At 36.9% G+C, this 18,745-nt stretch overlaps 1 protein-coding gene across 1 annotated transcript; it reads left to right on the top strand.

The window, feature by feature from the left end:
• The first annotated feature begins 5,376 nt into the window (after positions 1-5,376).
• LOC139712219 (probable ATP-dependent RNA helicase DDX49) lies at positions 5,377-17,955 on the top strand. The gene is made up of 12 exons (XM_071624057.1): positions 5,377-5,521; positions 8,784-8,907; positions 9,341-9,426; positions 9,816-9,937; positions 10,597-10,775; positions 11,485-11,625; positions 12,479-12,554; positions 13,741-13,915; positions 14,957-15,031; positions 15,589-15,677; positions 17,133-17,204; positions 17,830-17,955. The coding sequence occupies exons 1-12, from the start codon at positions 5,377-5,379 to the stop codon at positions 17,953-17,955; spliced, it is 1,410 nt and encodes a 469-aa protein (XP_071480158.1).
• Positions 17,956-18,745: the final 790 nt, after the last annotated feature.

Genomic DNA, 18,745 nt, shown 5'->3' with positions numbered 1-18,745 from the left:
GCTTGAATAGAGCTAGATGCGATGCGATGAGAAGCGCGCTCATCTGCAAGGCTTGTAAGTAGCAGGTGCTTTGCAGTACACAGTATTGTACGTACACTTCAATGCAGCCAGTGATCTCAGCTCGTGATCATTATGAATGCATGCATGCCAGGCATTTTGGTATCGGAAAAAATAATGACCGTTTGTAAAGCTGGCGCTATTCTTTTTCTTTCTTTCTTTTTTTCCTAAAAGGAAACACTGTACAGGTGTAAAGTTGCACCATCAACCATCTTATCAAGTGAAAGTTCGACTCCGTCGCTAATAAATTAAATCATAAACAACCAATCACCAGCCATTAAGTCTTTATCAAAATGATAAATAATCAAAATACTGTCAAACTGCAGTTGCTGTACTTCCACGCCTACCGAGGGTTCAAGAAATGCTTGGGGTAAAAGTTTATTGCATTGTTGAGTCGGGTGACCCTATTTCGAATCAAACACCGAACGAACTCTAAGGAGCATAAGGTAAAAGTGCCAAAATATTGTAAATACCATTTTGTAATTTTCCGTGTTGCATGTGTTGGTCCGAATAAAAGAAGTTAAATCATCAAAATGAGACAGAAATAATAAGAAAGTCATGAAATTTACAAATTTCACATATTTTCACGGAAACGGCGATGTTGGTCGCGGCCTCACTACTGCAACTTTTAGCTGAGCATGTGTCGAAGTGAAACTTATCACTCTCTTGTTGGGCACAAAACAATAACAAAACAAAACGATTTGGGTTAAGAATTTAGCAACCAACAGCTTTCCCTCCCCCCCCCCCCCACACACACACACGAGCACACACCCTCACCCCAGTAAGTCATACACAAGATAGTTAACCTATATAAGAAAGTGAAGAATTATGGTGTATGTGATCAAAAATACGAAGGTACTACAGTGATTGACAAGATTTTAAGAAGTGCCTGCATGCAGGTAGCAAAATGACAGCAACGTGAATTAAGTCAGCCATCAATTATTTTCTCACCTCTAAAAATTGCACATCATTATCATCATCATATATCATCATTATCATTATCATCGTCGTCGTCATCATCATCATCATCATCATCATCTGGGTATATAGGAGGAGAGGTAGAACCTCATTGTAATCATCGGTCATTTCTTCAGGATTATGAGTTATCACTCTCAATACTGCATGACATGCATGCGAGGAGTGGGGGGGGGGGGTAGGACGTTTAGGACGTTTTGATCAAGGAAGACTATAAAGCGGTCGGTTCACCAGTGATCATCCAGCCTTATACTTTAAACATAATTATCAATGGAGGTAGAATCGATTACTCTTTGAGAAAGGCTGTTCCAATCGGACACCACTCGATTGCTGAAAAAAAAAACACATTTCCGTGAATCAAGATTAGACATAGACATAATTTATATTCATTATATAGCCAATTGACGTTATGCAAAATAATATGTCGGCTCACGTTCTTTCAATTTAAAAAAAAAATCAAATTTCTATTTTTTTTTTCATTACAAGTGGACTTTAAATGGGACTTGGTGATTCGTTTGCGGCATACATTGTAATATAGATGGTGAAAATGATAAGATATTGTGCTGATATACCTTAGAAATAGAAGGTAAAGAAAATTATAAAATGGTTAAAAGAAGCAACGGCAAATCAAACAATAGAGCGAACCACATTCTAGTGTATATAGGGAAGTTCTTACAAAGCATATCTCATTGACGTAAACATCAGTTTGTATAAGGAGTAAGGACACGTCTTTTGTACCCTTTCTTGTTTCTTGAGTCCTTTTACTTCTTCTTTTCTTCTTTGTCTTCTTATACTTTTCGAATTCATATGACAGAAAAAAAGTGACAGAAACACTTATCATTATGATCATCATTATTATTATATGTACGCGTAGGCCTATACATAATAGCTATAAAGTGTATCACAGTGCTCATCAAAAACACATGTTCAAAGACAAATAGAATATACCGAGTCGTTACAATTGAGGAAAAAGATAAGTTTTCAACATACAATTTCCTTAAAGGTGTGTGTAGCCTATACGGAGCTTGTCGATTTGATGAAAGTGGAGAGTTTGTTAAGTTGCTGTTATACAGGAAAGTAGGGACCTGACGATCCCCAGCTTTAATGAGTTCGGAGACAGGAAAGACGAAAGGAGTTGGTATATACCTGAACCTGGACCTGAACGTAGATTAGAACGTACAGTGTCGATTCCTTACTTTTCCTTGAGTACCAAAGCGTGATGTCATCGCCAGTCATCGTCATGGAAACTGCATGGTTCCAAACAACCTCATCTGGCCTGGGTGTTTACTAGATACGCGCGCGCACCTGCATGGGGACCAGTTCCAACCTGCAAGGTACAGGGCAAAAGACCAAGACATCACCACTTCGGTATAGACCTATTTGATTTATATATACTCCATACAACTAGGGTCAATCAATATTGTTGAGTCATCTTGCTGTAGGTTGTGAAAGGTTTTAGCCATCAGTATCGTAAATAATACAATTTTTTTAACCCTCTCCTTGTGAGGGATTGTGATGACGTTCCACCTCGAAGATAATGCCATGTAGCAGCCAAATTCTATAACCTTTGCAACCTCCTTTATAATATTGTGCATGCCCGAGGAATTTCGGTTAGAAGACAATTGCAATAATCTAACCGGGACAACATAGCATCTCGTTTCATGATTACACGCATCCTTGCTTTTTCCTTTATACAAACTTGCACACTTCTTTTAACTAAAACCTATAACATATTTGAAAATAATTCAATATGATTGATTTGATCAGTCATTGACATGTTGACTAATTTTTTATATTCAGAGGGTATAGTACATTAAAGTCATTCAAATCGCAACAGTTTGTTGTTGGCTCTTTTTTGTGACTTGTCCAAAAATAATTATTTTCTTTGTGTACCATGCTTATTTTTCTATACTTAAATGGCCGACGTTAAAACTCTACAGAATTCAGCTTGTGAGGTACTCAATGTCCTATCATCATAAAAGGAGGGTCCGCATGTCTGAGCTGTGGGAACACGTTGTCAGCCTTTCGGGTAATAATCATATTGCGACTGTCTACTTTATTCAGATCAAATACTAGGCAACATAATGAATACCTTATACTCATCGTAATGGTGTAAGAAAAGAAAGGAGGGAATGCACAGTAAATTTTTCCCTTATCTGAAGCGCTATAATTCATCGAATGACAACCATATTATTGGTTTTCATGGAAATTATATAGTGTTCCTTACATTTTGCGGTTTTTATATTTATCAAATCAGTAATATTGGCACCGTTTCATGGAAGTTGTCAGCCCTGACAAGTTGTCAGTCTCTACAATTTCAGTGAAATCCTTGGTTTTGATTGGCTGAGAAGCTCTGGTCACTAACTCTTACAGTGTATACTATGGTAATTGTCAGAGACTGACAACTTGTCAGGACCGACAATTTTCATGAAACGATGCCATGGAGTTATCATTTTAAATTTCTTTTCCCGTCTACACTGGAAAGTTGAATGGGCAATATCGATTCTTTTTTTTTTGCATCACTATAAGATATGTATTATGTTAAAATGTGTTTTACCAATGTTACAATATCTATGTGCATCATACTTTGTGAAATCATGTGCAATGCAGCCTCAGGATGCAAAGAATGAAATTTATTTTGAATGAATGAAATATGTAGTAATAATAATGATAAGAAGAAGGAGTGTAGACATGGATGAAAGTATTGGCAAAAAAAAAAAAGTAGAAGAAGTCTTGTAGAGGGAAATTATAGGCAAGATTTATTGGAGAAGCAGGAAAGGCAGGGAAAATCACAGGGGAAGATGCAGAAATGAGATAACAAGAAAAAACATGACAAGAATGAGAAAGAGAAGGAAAAATTTCTTCCCAAAAGGAGAAAGAGAAAGAGGACAAGAAAGAGAAGGAGAAGAAGAAGATGGAGGAGGAAAAGACAGAGAGAGAGAGAGAAAAAAAAAAACCAGGCAAATGAAGGCTATATATAGCATGGCTCACTTTGTGGCAGAACAGAGTCTTTTATGAACCATGAAGGTGCCCTTTCACACAAAAACGAGATGATCAATATTTATTCATTTATTTATTCATTTGTTAGTTTGTTTTATTATTTATATCTTTATTTATTCATCTAAACTATCATTTGTGAGATACATGTATATATCATATATAAACATGATGAGATTTCGCGTATTGGCTCCACAAAGAAATTAAAAAAAAAATCAACTGGTAATGCATTTTGGTCAATAAAGTATGTTTATTATAAGACTCGATGTCAAGACTCCTGAAGAAGGTGCGGGATGCCGCAAAATTGAATCAAATAAACTTATTCTTTATTGGCCAAAATACATTACCAGTTTGTTTTTATGTAATTATATATATATATATATATATATATATATATATATATATATATATATATACATGTATACATGTATATATATATATATATATATATATATATATATATATATACATATATATATATACATATATATATATATATAAATATATATATATATATATGTATTAGGGATCTACATAGTTCTTGTAGTAACACTACATTGTAAAACATACAATGTAAAACAACATTACAAACACTGACACACAGTATACGTATGCTTGCTTATTTTTAAAAATATTTCCGTTGACGTTGCCTTCCGTCCCAACAACCTTTTAGTCTTTTTTTCTTTTTCTTTTTTGTTTCAACTATTTCAATGGCATCCCCCGCACGGACATTGGAAACATGACAACACGGTAATTTTTACCTTTTTATGAAAAACATAGTTTAATATATTTACAATATTTGCAAATACACTGTTTACGAAAATGCACAATTTATAGTAAAACAAGAAGGGAGAAAGGAGACAAAAAGACTATCGGAACTGAACATAACGAATGTAATAACAAGGCATGACAAAATTTTGAATGTCGTGGAGTAGAAAAGATAAAAGAATATGTGTTACAAGCCGCACATTTAACACTTTTTAAAAAAAAATTTGAAAGGGCAAAGAAGAGGAAGAAACACAAAACACAAATTCTTCAATTAACTGGCCCTAGCAGCACCAAATAAAATTGATTTAAGGAAATGATTTACTATTTCAATATGATATTTCCTCAGTACATAATTAGTATGTAAAGGAAGGTGCATCTCACCCGTAGAGATACACTGAAGTATTTCAGTCTACTAGTATATCTCTATATTATTTTGTATGGTCTCACTTTCCTATGCGCAGCTGATATTTGTCGGAGTTTGCGTGATTCGATGAATGGATTGTATGTTGTCTACTTCCATTGGTTGCGCAATACCGGTACGCATGAAGATGTAACACGGCGACGGGCTTGGACGTGAAGATGGCTGATTTCGAGTTAGAAACCGGGAAAGTTTCGTCGTTTTCCAAGCTGGGTCTGCATGAATGGCTTTCAAAGCAATGTCAGGCTGTGGGAATAAAGCGACCTACTCCTATTCAGCATAACTGCATCCCTCCAATATTAAAAGGTAGTTTCTAGAGTGGTATTAAATGGGGACATGTGCTATTTGTGTAGTCCCACACGATTGTTCTCGGGGTTGTGAGACGACAGCGCAGTATTACATTTTATATATAGACGCCTAATTATAATGCCCTAAGATCGAGATCTACGTTTGTTCAAGTACGTTTGTTCAAGTACGTTTGTTCCAGTACGTTTGTTAGGCCTACATGATTTGTTTGTGTAAAAGTTATAAGTGTAAGGCATGTGCTAGGACTAGGAGCACATTATAATCCGTAGCATGATACTTAAATTATTGGAAGCCGTTATTGACCTTATGAGTATGATGAATGTGCAGTGCTTGTGATTCTGGTAAGTTGAAGAAGTCACGGATGCCTATAGTATTGAGAAATAAATTTACATTTGTGTCTATGCTGCGTGTACAGTACCTGTCGTTTGTTTTCTGTCTGTATTTGTGTGGTCTTGTGCGATCTAGGAATTGCATTTCTTATCCAACTTCAATTCAACTTGCCGCACATGCACGGCGCGGTGCCACTAGAGTAAAATATCCCGTTTGCAGCAGTTTAAGCATTGCTAAGGGTTTTCCAACTTGTAAACAAATCAGGCAAATTATTTTCAACCATTTCATATATCATAGATAAGATAATTCATTAACGCAATTGTTTTCATAAAAGAAATTTACCATTGACCAACGCAGTTTTCATGATTTACCAGGGCAAAACCCGGCACAATTTTCGCCGATAAGGGCGATATGCGACGTCGTATTTCTGCTTGCGGCACGATGTGCAATCCCTATGCAACACGCGCGTGCTCCGCGATCTTTAGCTGAACGCCTTCACATGTCTCGCGAACATTGCGTAAGCGCCAATTCCCATTGCGAAAGCACGTGAAAATAGCGGGCGCACATGCATTGGCCGCAAACAAGATCGCAATTCTGGCGGTGTTGTTGATGTCTTTCTCGTGTTTTTCTCATTTTTTTTCGATGGTAACATCCACTTTCCGAAAAAAATGGCGGCCCACATCGGCTCGCGAAAGTTCTATTTTACGTGAGGATATGTTTTCAAAATCCATGAACATCGAGAAAACGACAAAAAACCCAGTTTCTTGGACCATTGTTTCTTAACTGTTATGTTAAGAAGTACCGAAAATTTCATTTTGGATGCGATATGTTGTCATTTAGGTGAGAAAATTTCACTTTCGTCAGAGATGGTGCCCATTTTATCGGTTGGTTTTTGTTGATTGCTAGTGTGTTAGTATATGTGTAGTGTGCATGTAACAGTGCAGTGCTGTGTTTAGCGGTATATTACCGTGTATGTTGTACCTGCCGCGAACAGCTGCACGGCCGCATACTGCCGCAGTTACTCTAGTCATTTTGTAAATTTTTTTTTTTTCCCCTCCGGTTAAATTTACTTCAAAGTCAAAGAGTTGTCACATAATATTAGACTGCTAACTTCAGTTTCAGATTGTGCAGGCATCGTAGGCCGCAATTACTCGCAAAGAGTGAGTTACTTGTTGAAATAATCCCAAACTGCAGCTCTGTTGAAGCTATACCGGGATGAACAATCCCTGCTGTGTGTCAACAAGGGTGCAGAACGGTGCCATATAATCGTAATCCACATATTTACAATAATAGTGGTTGAACCTGTGCAAGTAAAAATAAGGTTGGCTCCTTACAGAACATTGGAACCAGAAGAAGGCTGCATTGTGTTGATATGTCGGATTGCAGCCTCTCTGAATTCTGTTGGGTTGGTGAGTTGAACAGCTGCGCCTGGGCTGGCTGGCTGTTCCACAGTCTTGTTGCTCTTGGGAATAGTGAAAACTTGTAGGAATCAATGGTTGCTTTGGGTACTGTGTACTTGAGTTGGTGGTCATGTCTTCCAATATAAGTTGCAGGTGTGATGATTTGTGGGTATGGGATGCAAACCAGTTGATGATGAATTTTATGGAATAAGACACACTGCGCGAGAAGTCGATGGTTGTGAAGGTTGTGCCATTCTAGGGCAGAAACTAGGGCCGAGGAAGATGTTGTTTTACTATAGTCCCCATGCACGAACTGGGCCGCTGCTTTCTGGACTAGTTCAAGTGAATTTATGGCTGTAACAGTGTGTGGGTTCCATGCTTCGGCTGCGTATTCCACTTGTGGGTACACTAATGCAGCATAAGCTCTGGTCTTGACCTCCATAGATAGAGCATGGTGACAGTGTTCGTCGGATGAGACCCAGAGTATGACTTGCTTTGTGTCTGATAATCAGACGGTGCGTATTCCATCTCAGATCTGGTGTCACCGCAACTCCTAAGTATTTGTACTCAGTGGGCCTTGGTATTACATCGTTGTGTAGTCTGTAATTGAAGATGCTTGGGGAGCGTTTGCGGGTGATCGACAGAACACCGCATTTCTTTACATTGAAGTTCGTTTGTTCAGTTGTTTTGAGTGACGATGTGAAAGTCAACGTCCATATAAATGCTTCCTGGTGAGCGATTCGATTTGGTTCAAATTTATATGAGTGATGGGAAATAAGCTAAAAAGTATATCCTGAGATTTCATTTTGATGCACTTTGGTTCAGTAGAATTTGAAATATCTACATGGATACAAAAGTACATTAGCTCCTAATTGTCCTTGCTTGGCCTTGCAATTGAACCAAAGTCCAACAAACTGTTGTCTGATGAGCGCAGAGTCAGAGACTGTGACTGTAAGTGTGATTCATGCTGCCACTCCGAGTCCTTGAGTTCCATTGGTTCATTTTTATCTATCATGAATTAATTTATGGTAATTCAGGGTATGAAAATGAGTAGGCCTTCTAGGTCCCCTTCAGGATCTTGCCCATCCAAGTAAGAACCCAACTATATAAACTTTCAGAGAATATTTGCATTTGTTATTCATTTGCTATCTGCCTGTGTATTAACTCCTTCTAGACATGGACAGGGAATGTACTCCCGCTTGTCATAGTCCAAAAATACCTCTATAAATACCAGTAATGGCAATGGTAGGCCTATTGGGTAATCAGCAGAATGTATGCACAAAGTCAAAATGAGATCCATCACCTTTTGTAAGGCAATCAACTTTCTTCTACCGATAGTCTTCTGTAAACAACAAGTCAGTGACTGATACTTGTCTGTGTTTTGGTGTTGATTTTGTATGCTTGTGTCTCAATGTTTATAGACTACCCCAGGAGCAAATGAGGCCAAAACCATTGACACATTTATGTCCCAGGCCTCAGCCCAGGAGTAGTTATGAATCACTTTGTTCATACTCCCTCCATGTATACAACAGGTAGTGACTGCATTGGGTGCGCCAAGACAGGAAGTGGAAAGACAGCAGCGTTTGCCCTCCCCATTCTTCAGAAACTGAGTGAGGATCCCTACAGTGTGTTTGCCCTAATCATAACCCCGACAAGGTGAGACAGTACTTAGTAACATTCCCCATGCAAGCATGCCAGTGGCAGATATTCATATCATGAGTCATAAATCAAGACTTATGAAGATTTCATTAAAAAAAAGACTTTGCCATATTCTAACCCAAAAAGTTTTAAACCTGTATTTATTGCATTCAATGTACCTTTCTCAAGAAATTATAAATGACAGATCCTTGTTGTGGTGGAACAATAACTGGCATTGGTAAATAAACAAAGTGAAAGTAAAGAAAATAACACAGGATTTTGAAGGACAGTTGCACACTTTCACAATACCAAAATTGTTTATCCTTCACTAGAGTGTTGCATATCAATGTGTTAGTGAATCATAGTTGAATGTCAGTCCAGATATTGCAACTTCCTTGTTAAGTTATGATTTCCTTGTAATTCGAAGTTGTGTTGTGTTAATATTCCCAAGGGAACTTGCCATCCAGATAGCTGAGCAATTTCGGGTACTGGGAAAGCCCATTGGACTCCGAGTGAGCGTCATAATTGGTGGCCTAGGTAAGTTGATGCCTTGGAATCAAACAGAACACGAGGGAGAAGAGACCAGATGGGCAATTTCCTCTTTTGTGTTGCTTTTAATAGATTATCATTCAGATCATTAAATCAGAAGCCTAGTCATTTAATAATTTTCCTGTACTGGGCTAGTCAGATTGAGTGAATGATAAATAGACTTGGATGTAGACAAACTGATTACAAGTTCTAATTGATCATGCGCTGTTTGTCTACTTACTTTATGCTGTGTCTATTACTCATATTGGATGTAGGATTTCTTATAAAATTTTGTATTTATTTGCAGATTTAGAGCAACTAGCATTTAAAGGACATGCCTTGCTACCTCATATACAATTGTGATTCTTTTCCTTGTGTGTTTGTGTGTGTGGTTTTAGACATGGTGCAGCAGGGTCTTGAGCTGTCAAAGAAGCCTCATGTCGTCATAGCAACACCAGGGCGTCTGGCTGACCACATCAAGAGCTCGGACACATTTGACTTTCAAGCAATCACATTTCTGGTGAGATTGAATCAAGACCAACATTGATTTTCAGTCTTAAAAAGCCTATAGCAATCTGGATAAACTTGAAAAAAAAAATACTTAGAAGCATTTATCATCAGTGAGTTCTTACATTTTCATGCATTTATCACTTCCTTACATGAATTTAGAATGTTGAATTGATGCTTTTTAGTTACAGTTTGTATTTTTTAGTTGTAATCAACCAAGAGCATCCAGGGTCTTATAAACATTACTCCTTTCTCAGTACCCTGAAAGTATTTCATATGCTACTGCTGTTATTTTAAAATTATAGGTCTCTTTCATATTGTTGAGTTTTTTATGTTCATTGTTGGCAGTCTTGTATAATCTCTTTTATGATATTGAATTTTCTGGTAGAAAGCATCAAAATATGCTGTGCAAATTGAAGATAAAGACCAATTTTTATTTCAATTATTTTCCCAATATCCAAACTGTCTGTGAACAGGTTTTGATATATTGATATATTTATGCAATTCTTATATACCGCTTATGCACACATATATGCAAGGTTTACCATGTGTAAACAGTACTCAGTTCTGCAACCAATAAGAATACAAACATCCAATTCATAGTGTGTCACAAGGTATATGTGAGACAATTTGGTGATGTAATATGTCTTATCAAAAATGTGTGCAACACAGGTCCTGGATGAGGCCGATAGGTTACTGGAGGGAAACTTTGGCCCCGACCTTGAGGTCATCTTTGACTTTCTCCCGGCCAAGAGGCAGACGCTGCTTTTCAGTGCCACCATCACAGACACTATGAAGGAGCTGCAGAAGATGTCCATGAACAAACCTTTCTTCTGGCACTCCAAGGCACCGTGAGTATACTGTATAAACCGTTATTTTCGCGAGGGTTTAATTTTCGCGAATTTCGTGAGTCACATTTGGACCGCAAATTTAACGACATGCAAAAATTTCACCATATGCTAAGATAGATAATAATGCGCTTATTAAGGTCTCTGTGTCAATTCGCAAAAACAACATCTCGCGAAAATGTCCATGACCTCCTCATTCGCGAAAATATCTGTACGCGAAAATGATGTTCAGTGTATACAGTATCGCATTGGGGTCATTTTGATGGGATTGATCTTGGCAAAGACATTGATGCATGGTTTCCATACTTGTCTTGTATGTCAATAGTAATGGATGGCAAGATATGTTTTGAGTCGGTCAAAAACCTTCAAACTTGTGGTTAGATTTGCTTCTGTATATAATTGGAATGATTTTGGAATGCTTCGCCTAGAAGGCATCATTATAGATATTTTGTTAGAATACAAATGACCTAAAACTGTATGCTGTTTGTGTAAATTTCTCAGATTTTTACTGATCTCTTGCCATTACTACAAAACCAAAACACAGCCTTTTCTCTGTAGCAAGGTTTTGTCGGTTATTCATTTATTTATTTATCTATGTATGTATCTATTTATGTATTTATGTATGTATTTTTTAAGATAATATGTGTAATCTTGTGTGAGGATGATTCATGTAGAATTCACTTTGGACCTCTTCCCCCTCCCCCCTTTGCAGACAAGCTACTGTAGAGCAGCTGGATCAGAGGTATGTCCTGATGCCAGCACAAGTGAAAGATGCGTATCTGATGTACGTAGTCAACGAGTTCACGGAGAAGCACAAGGACCATTCCGTCATCATATTCACCAGCACATGCAAGTGAGTTCTTCCATAGCCTATCCTCTCACCAGCAAGTCATGAGCTCTGTAGTCCTAGCGAATGATTGCAGTAATATCAGAAAATGAGAATATATCCCTTCTATATATATTTATCTTGGTTGTGTTGCACAAAGATGGACCTACACATTCGTTTTTTATATACATGCTGTATCTTGTTTGTGTTGCACAGAGATGGACCTACACATTTGTTGTGAAAGTATGTCCAATTGCTCTATTTTAAGTGCCTAATGGTCCCAATTAGAAGTGTCAGCTATTTGTCTCTGTATTGATGATATCACCTATCCAACAGATCATTATTAATAAGCCTCTATTATGTGTGTGTGTGTGTGTGTGTGTCTTTTGTTGTTGTTGTTGTGATTCCCCCATTGAAATTTGTATTCCTGTTATCTGTCTGAATGATTGATTTAATGCCATATGTGGACATAAAGTCTATTCAATTCAGTACTTCCTAAAAGCTTTTTAAAGTGGTGTAAGACTCTGATAAGTTTATCACTGCTGTGAGGCTGTAATGCCAAACTGAGCTAAAATGCCTTCATACATCCATAGGGTTGAGTGATCATGAAGCAAAATGAGCATCGAGGGAAGTTTTCAGGATCATGATTCATGGTACAGACACGCTGAATCAAGTGTAGATGTTTTCATTGGATATTTGAGTTTTATTTGTCCCTTTTGAATTTTTCTGACAGTTTTGTGCATGTTTAAGTACATAGCTGTACATATATAATAATGTATATGTCTATGCATATGTTTGCATGTTTATTTGTTGATTATCTATAGATTGTTTATTAATTATTCATGTTCATTCATGTAATATCGTTTTCATTGCTTTCCAGGTACTGCCATGTACTCTCCATCATGCTGAGGAATCTAGGTATGCCATGTGTCACACTCCATTCACTTGTCAAACAGGTAAGAATACTGTTTACTTATTGCCTTAAAATGTGATGTATACATGTATGTTTAATGACCTGAGCTATTGATTAGTGGCCAGTTGCCTGTATGTGGGCTTACAGAGATGATTTGCTGTAGATAAGAAGTTACATATCCTTATATGATGCAACAGATTCATTGTATCATAGTTTTTATATAGAAACTTGTCCAAATGAATTTTTAAATCTTGATCAAGCAATTTAAGAAGTTCAGACTTCTTGAATGTGTGTGGTGACTGAATTTCCTGTTAAGACAATTACTTTATTATTTATAAATATCTATTTATTTATTTAGATTTTTATTTATTTATTTATTTAATTTTTTGTTATTATTAATTTATTTAAACTTTTATGTATTTATTTATTTAGTTACATTTTTATTTTTATTTATTCATTTATATTAATTTTTATATTTATTTAAATTTATTTATTTCTTTGTTTTAAAGGTCTGTCTGTTGATTTTATCACCTCACTGAAATTATTGTCAGTGTTGGTATGAGTCATCAAACAGAATGGAATACCACAATGTGGTGCAGGCATGGAGAGGTTGAGATGCATCACTGAACAATATAATTCACGCTGCTGCCAATTTCTGACCTGTGAGGGTGGAATGAACCAGTTCAGTTTCATTCATGTTGTACATGTAGTCAGATATCAGAATATACCATATGTCCCCCAAAAAAATTTACAAAGGAACCCTCCGCAGTGATAACTTTAAAAATAGTGAATCAATCCAAATACAATTTCAGGGTATGAAACTATAACTTATTACCCATGTCTTGCAGAAAACCCCATCTGATTTGCTTCAGTGGTCAAAGAGAAATGAGGATATTTGTAGAGCATGTCAGGAATCCCTTCCCTCCAAGTTCTGTCCATTGTGTTCACACATTAATATGCAGTTCCAAGAGCATCCAAGTGCTATTACAACTTGGAAGAATCACATCCATGACATGCTTCACAACGATTCACATTTCTCTGTGACCACTTATCCAAATTGAATGGTTTTTTCTGCAAAATATAGGTAAGATGTTATATTTTTAGACCCTGAAATAGCATTCAGACAGTTTAATCATATTGGAAGTTATCAATGCAAAAATCCGATTGTAATTTTTTTGGGACATACTGTATGATCTCTGTTCTTGTGTTTGTATAAATCTGTGCTACAGAGGACAAGAATAGCATCACTGGCTCAGTTCAAATCCAACCACGTGCGAATCTTGGTGGCCACTGACCTGGCCAGCAGGGGCCTGGACATCCCCATGGTGCAGATGGTGGTCAACCACAATGTCCCCACCTCCCCAAAGGACTACATCCACAGGGTTGGCCGTACAGCCAGAGCAGGTCAGAACCCTCTCTTTATTTTTGACTGTCTTCGTTTGGTTCCTTTAAATGGCTCCTTCAAACGGTTCCATTTGTTTTGCATTTCATAGTATCTCTACACATGTTCTAACCTTCCCTATCCCTTTCCTGTTCTCTGCATTCTTACATTTAGCACATCCTTCCTATTTAAAGCTTCCTTTTTAGATGTTATATGCTTCTTTATTTGTGCTTTGATTCCTGATACTGAGTTTGGTATCTATCAAGCTCTTGGGTGTATGTTACTTTTATCTTAGTCACTTTCTTCTAGTTGGTTTGGTTGCCATTTATAGTTCTCTTCTGTCCTTGCATTTAGTTTCCATCCTGATTAGCTTCATCATTCATGTTCTTGCTTTTCACCTTTTTGAATCACATTTCTTTTTTTTCTTTACATCCTGTGCTTTCATCACTTTCAATGATGATGTCATGGTACCGTTCACTGTTAAAGCTGTTGATTTTGTCTGTTTATCAATAGTTTTCTTTTGTAGGATTTTTATTGTTAAATTTTTCCCTTCATGATCTTATATTCAGTCTTTGATGTAATTATCAAATCCACTCCTTTCGTAAAATTATTTTTCTACTTCATGTCTAACTTTCATATATCTTCACTTTGCCTCTGTAGTTTTTCAAACACATTGTAGCCAGCTGTCTTTGTGAAAGATTGGCTTATTTTTCACTTTAAACTCAAACAGTCCAATGGCTGTCACTCAGATGTAAAAAAAAGAAAGAAAGAATGTTTTGAGGTAGTAGTTGTGTCATTGCAGTTGTTTTCCTAGCAAATGGTCTCTTCTGATTTGTTCTCTCTGTATATTGATACATCAGTTTGATATATGACTGTTTTTATATCAAGTAGAATATTTGGACTCATTGCAAGATTCGATTGTGACATTCTTACCACACATTTTGTAGAGCTTCCTGCAAAATGTCTGCAGCAAGATTTATTCTAGAACAATGTTCATGCTGCTCGTCTTTCATTCAAATATGTGTTAGGTTGATGACTTGATTTTATGTGATTCCTTTACCTAGGTCGTGGAGGCATGTCTGTCACCATGGTAACTCAGTTTGATGTCAAATTGGTGCAGGCCATAGAGAAGACGATAAGTAAGTTCACTGTAAACTCCTGCTCTTGAAAAGAAATGTATTTTGATAATCTTCATGAAAATTAAGTTATGAAAGTTGTGTTGAAATTTTGTGACAATCATATTACTAACTTTAAAAGAAAAAAAATGAAAAGAAACAGGTTTCAAGTGCTGAATACATCTGTTCATGTTGGTGCTGTGGTTTGTTTTGTGATCAATTACATTTTTGCACAAAAAATATAAATACTTTTAGTGAACCTTGCTAGTCCACATGATCCAGAATATGTTTGCATTTACACAGTTGAAAAACATTTTGCCAATTTCTTAAAATATTACATGTTCAAAGTGGGCTATGCAGATGCTTTAAATCGCATACATTTATTTTTTAACATCACACATGAATTACAATGCTGAAAATATGTTATTTGTAGAATATGGTGAACTATTTCATTACTGTGCATTTTCAAATCATATTTTATGTTTAGGATTATGATCATATGATTTATTTCTGCTTTGTTGATGCTCAAGCTTCAGTATGCATAAAGTGGCTCTTCGTGTAAATTTGCCTCCCACATACAGACACGAAGCTTACTGAGTACAAGGTGGAGGAGAAGCATGTCTTGCCCATCCTGAATGAAGTAGCGCTGGCCAAGAGTCAAGCAGAGATGGTAAGTTTTGGGAGGCTGTAGCCCTCGCTTGCTTGTTCCATTCTTCCTTGGTACTTAGTACAGGTGAACCACATTAAAATGTGCTGTGTAGGACCACTGTAATATCCTTGTTATATTGGATACCTCATTATATCAAGGGAAAAAAAAGAATAGTAAAGAAAGGGAACCTACAAAACTGCCTTGTTTTGTATTAGGTATCCTGCTATACCTGACATCCTTATATGAAACTGAGATTCCACTGTATAGGTGTCCTCTAGTGTAACTCTATACATAATTACCCTTTTTCTTATGAGCATTAGGGTTGGCAGAGACTACAAGACTCAAACAGAGCTGCCAAATCTTCATGATTCTGTAGGAAGCTTCCTGAAAACAATTTCTGTTCATGTCTAGATTTTAAAGAAAGTATAAACATCTTTGCCCTGACACGGGAATTATTTTCCCATTGAGATGCATATATGACACATGTATGTCTCCTATTGCTTTATGAATCTCCCTGACTTTTTGTAGTGAGTGTTGGCAGCCCTGCATACATTTGAGGAATATCAAATGTCAATTACATGTATGACATATTGGCTTCAATGATTAAGTGGACATTCAGTGAGGTTCACCTAGCGACCTGGATTGCATTTAAATTTCACTGGATTCGATGAAAGCAATTGCTTCTCTGTGGTTTGGTGCAAATACAATAGCCACCCTTTGCACACCATTGAGGCTCACTTTGCCATCTGAACTGAATTTGAATTTCAGTTGTTTCAATTAAGTTAATTGTTTCTCTGTGATTTAGTGCAATTGAGTGTGAGAATGTGAGGTTGACAATGGTCACCCTTTGCACATGTAGACTAGTGCACCAATTTTGTTGAGGATTGAAATGGAATTAGGCATGAAGTTAGTCTCAGCCAAAGAATATAATTCACATGTCTGGTATGTTTGATGGAGGAATACAAGTCTTTCTTTGAGGAATATGCCTTTCAATGATAATGTAACATAGAGAGTGAAATTTTGTATCAGTATAGTTCATGATGGATAAAGTGAAATACAGTGGGACAAGTGTTACTGGAAACAATGTATGTATTTCTGTGTCACTGACAAATTTATGATGATTCTGACGAATTTTTGGCATTGAAATATTGACTGAATTCCGGAAGTAGTCTGAGGACTCTTACAGGTACAATTTTCAAACTTTTTCTGGATATGCGCGTCCCATTGCTCAGCATGAATATTTGTGGTGCCAAGTGATTCATAATTGAAACTGTTTAAACTGTATAGGAGAATCCATTAACATAGAATCAAACATATAGGTAGTGTAGATTTTTTTTTTCTTTCCAGTTGCAAAAATTTAGTATTTGAGTGGCAGCATGTGCTAAAATTTTTACCTGGTTTGTATTCACACAACACACTTCAATGTACAGCATTTGTTTGCCACAATGTATGTGTTCATGTCTTTTATCCTTGCAGAAATTGGAAGAGCTAGATTTTGGTGAGAGAAAAGCGATCCACAAGAGAAAACAACTCATTCTTGAAGGAAAGGTATGATGTAAGAGAAGAGTGCTGGAAAAAAGCATGTTGAAAGAAAAATTTTTAAAAAACGTTGATTAACATTGGGAGCTGTGTATTAGATTGTTTAGTAGAATATTATGTAATAAGTAACTAAAATAGTGATATTTGTAACAACATGATATTGTAATTGATGAACAAATATTTGCCCAGGCAACAGTGTTTGTTTGCTCATAATTCACTTTATATGGTCAGTAATCAGTTTGTATACTCATGAACATACCATGCAGTTTGATTGTATCTCTTTCCAATGTCACTGTACATTGTAACTCATTCAAGTGTTGAGCATCTCTGTCAACTTACAAAAAAGGAAAAAAATAAGAACAAAAAAAAAATGATAAAAATGATGTACTTTCATTTGTACTGTAATGCCTGCCTAAAACTTTTGCATTAGTCTAAGTGGAGAGTGGGCAACTCTCAAGCAAGCTTTCTGGTTATCAGGGACAACTTTTTTTTTTTTTTTTTAATACAGTTGTGTGTGAAGTACGGATATGCGGCTAAAGCAGTCTGTGTATGGGAGAAACAGTTTCAATCTTCATATCTGCATCAAATGAATCATTATGTGATATGTCCATGTTTATTTCTCTACCAAATGAAGGACCCAGATGAAGAGGAGACCCTTGTGGAGTCCAGGAGAAAGAAGCAGAGGCCCAGTGGAAAACAGAGCATGATGGAGCACAGACAGAAGGGCAAGAAGAAGATGAAGAAAGTGAAAACAAGATAGCAGGAGCTAAAGTGAGGAAGGCAATGATAGTATGCATCAGGGATGAACAGTATCTGTGAAAGACTAGCTGTGGAGTGTCACTGATCTAGGATGTACTCTTGTTCCAAAGGGAATGGAACATGAACTTTGAAACAACATCAAGAGATTGCTGAAAATCGTCTGTTTAGTTCAGGAAGGCACACGCTTGTGTTACACGAGAACCATGATTGGAACCAAATGCAAGAATTCTGCTTTCACTGTGCACATGGTCAGGGTTGTTTTCCAACACTTACAGTGCTAAATTGCAGCATTAATACTTATCTTAGTGAGATCGTGGATGTTTACCTTGGCAGCAATGCTATTTAACCAACAGGTGGCAAGAACAGAATTGATGCCATTTTCCCTGTGCCAGTGGATGCGTCATTGCACAAACTAGCTTCACATACACGTGTGATAATGGGCACATAGAGAAAAACCTTCAAAGATGCAGTGGCTGATGTTTGGCTTGTGATATTGTGAGTGTATGGATCTTTTCTGTGGTCAATGAGCCCAGCCAAATATTAAGCAGAACTACCTTATTTTAGGGGGAGTTGTGTGTTCTCTGCTGGCCACATTATGTGATGGATTTTTTTTTCAGATTTAGTATGAAGTATCATGGGAAAATCCATACACTTGGTTAAGGACCATCAAAGGCAAAAGCAGAGACTCCAGCCGAAAGCACCTTTTATCAAAAGATTCTCCCACCAGAAACCCCTAGCAAATTGGAGACTCCAAGTGCAAAGTCCCTTGCGGCCAGGGTCCAGGGCCCTTA

This window comes from Diadema antillarum, unplaced genomic scaffold, assembly GCF_040938485.1.
Source record: "Diadema antillarum isolate AM-2024a unplaced genomic scaffold, OU_Dant_1.0 seq00001774_RagTag, whole genome shotgun sequence".
Lineage (NCBI taxonomy): Eukaryota > Metazoa > Echinodermata > Echinoidea > Diadematoida > Diadematidae > Diadema > Diadema antillarum.
The sequence above is the reverse complement of the archived record's forward strand: the minus strand, read 5'-3'. Positions and strand labels throughout refer to the sequence as shown.

What these genes read in the sequence shown, in the direction of transcription:
- LOC139712219 (XM_071624057.1), top strand. Translation starts at nt 5,377, where the DNA reads ATGGCTGATTTCGAGTTAGAAACCGGGAAAGTTTCGTCGTTTTCCAAG. An exon ending in CGTCATAATTGGTGGCCTAG is followed by an intron (nt 9,427 to 9,815) that starts GTAAGTTGATGC and finishes GTGTGGTTTTAG; the next exon opens with ACATGGTGCAGCAGGGTCTT. An exon ending in CCAAGAGTCAAGCAGAGATG is followed by an intron (nt 15,678 to 17,132) that starts GTAAGTTTTGGG and finishes TTATCCTTGCAG; the next exon opens with AAATTGGAAGAGCTAGATTT.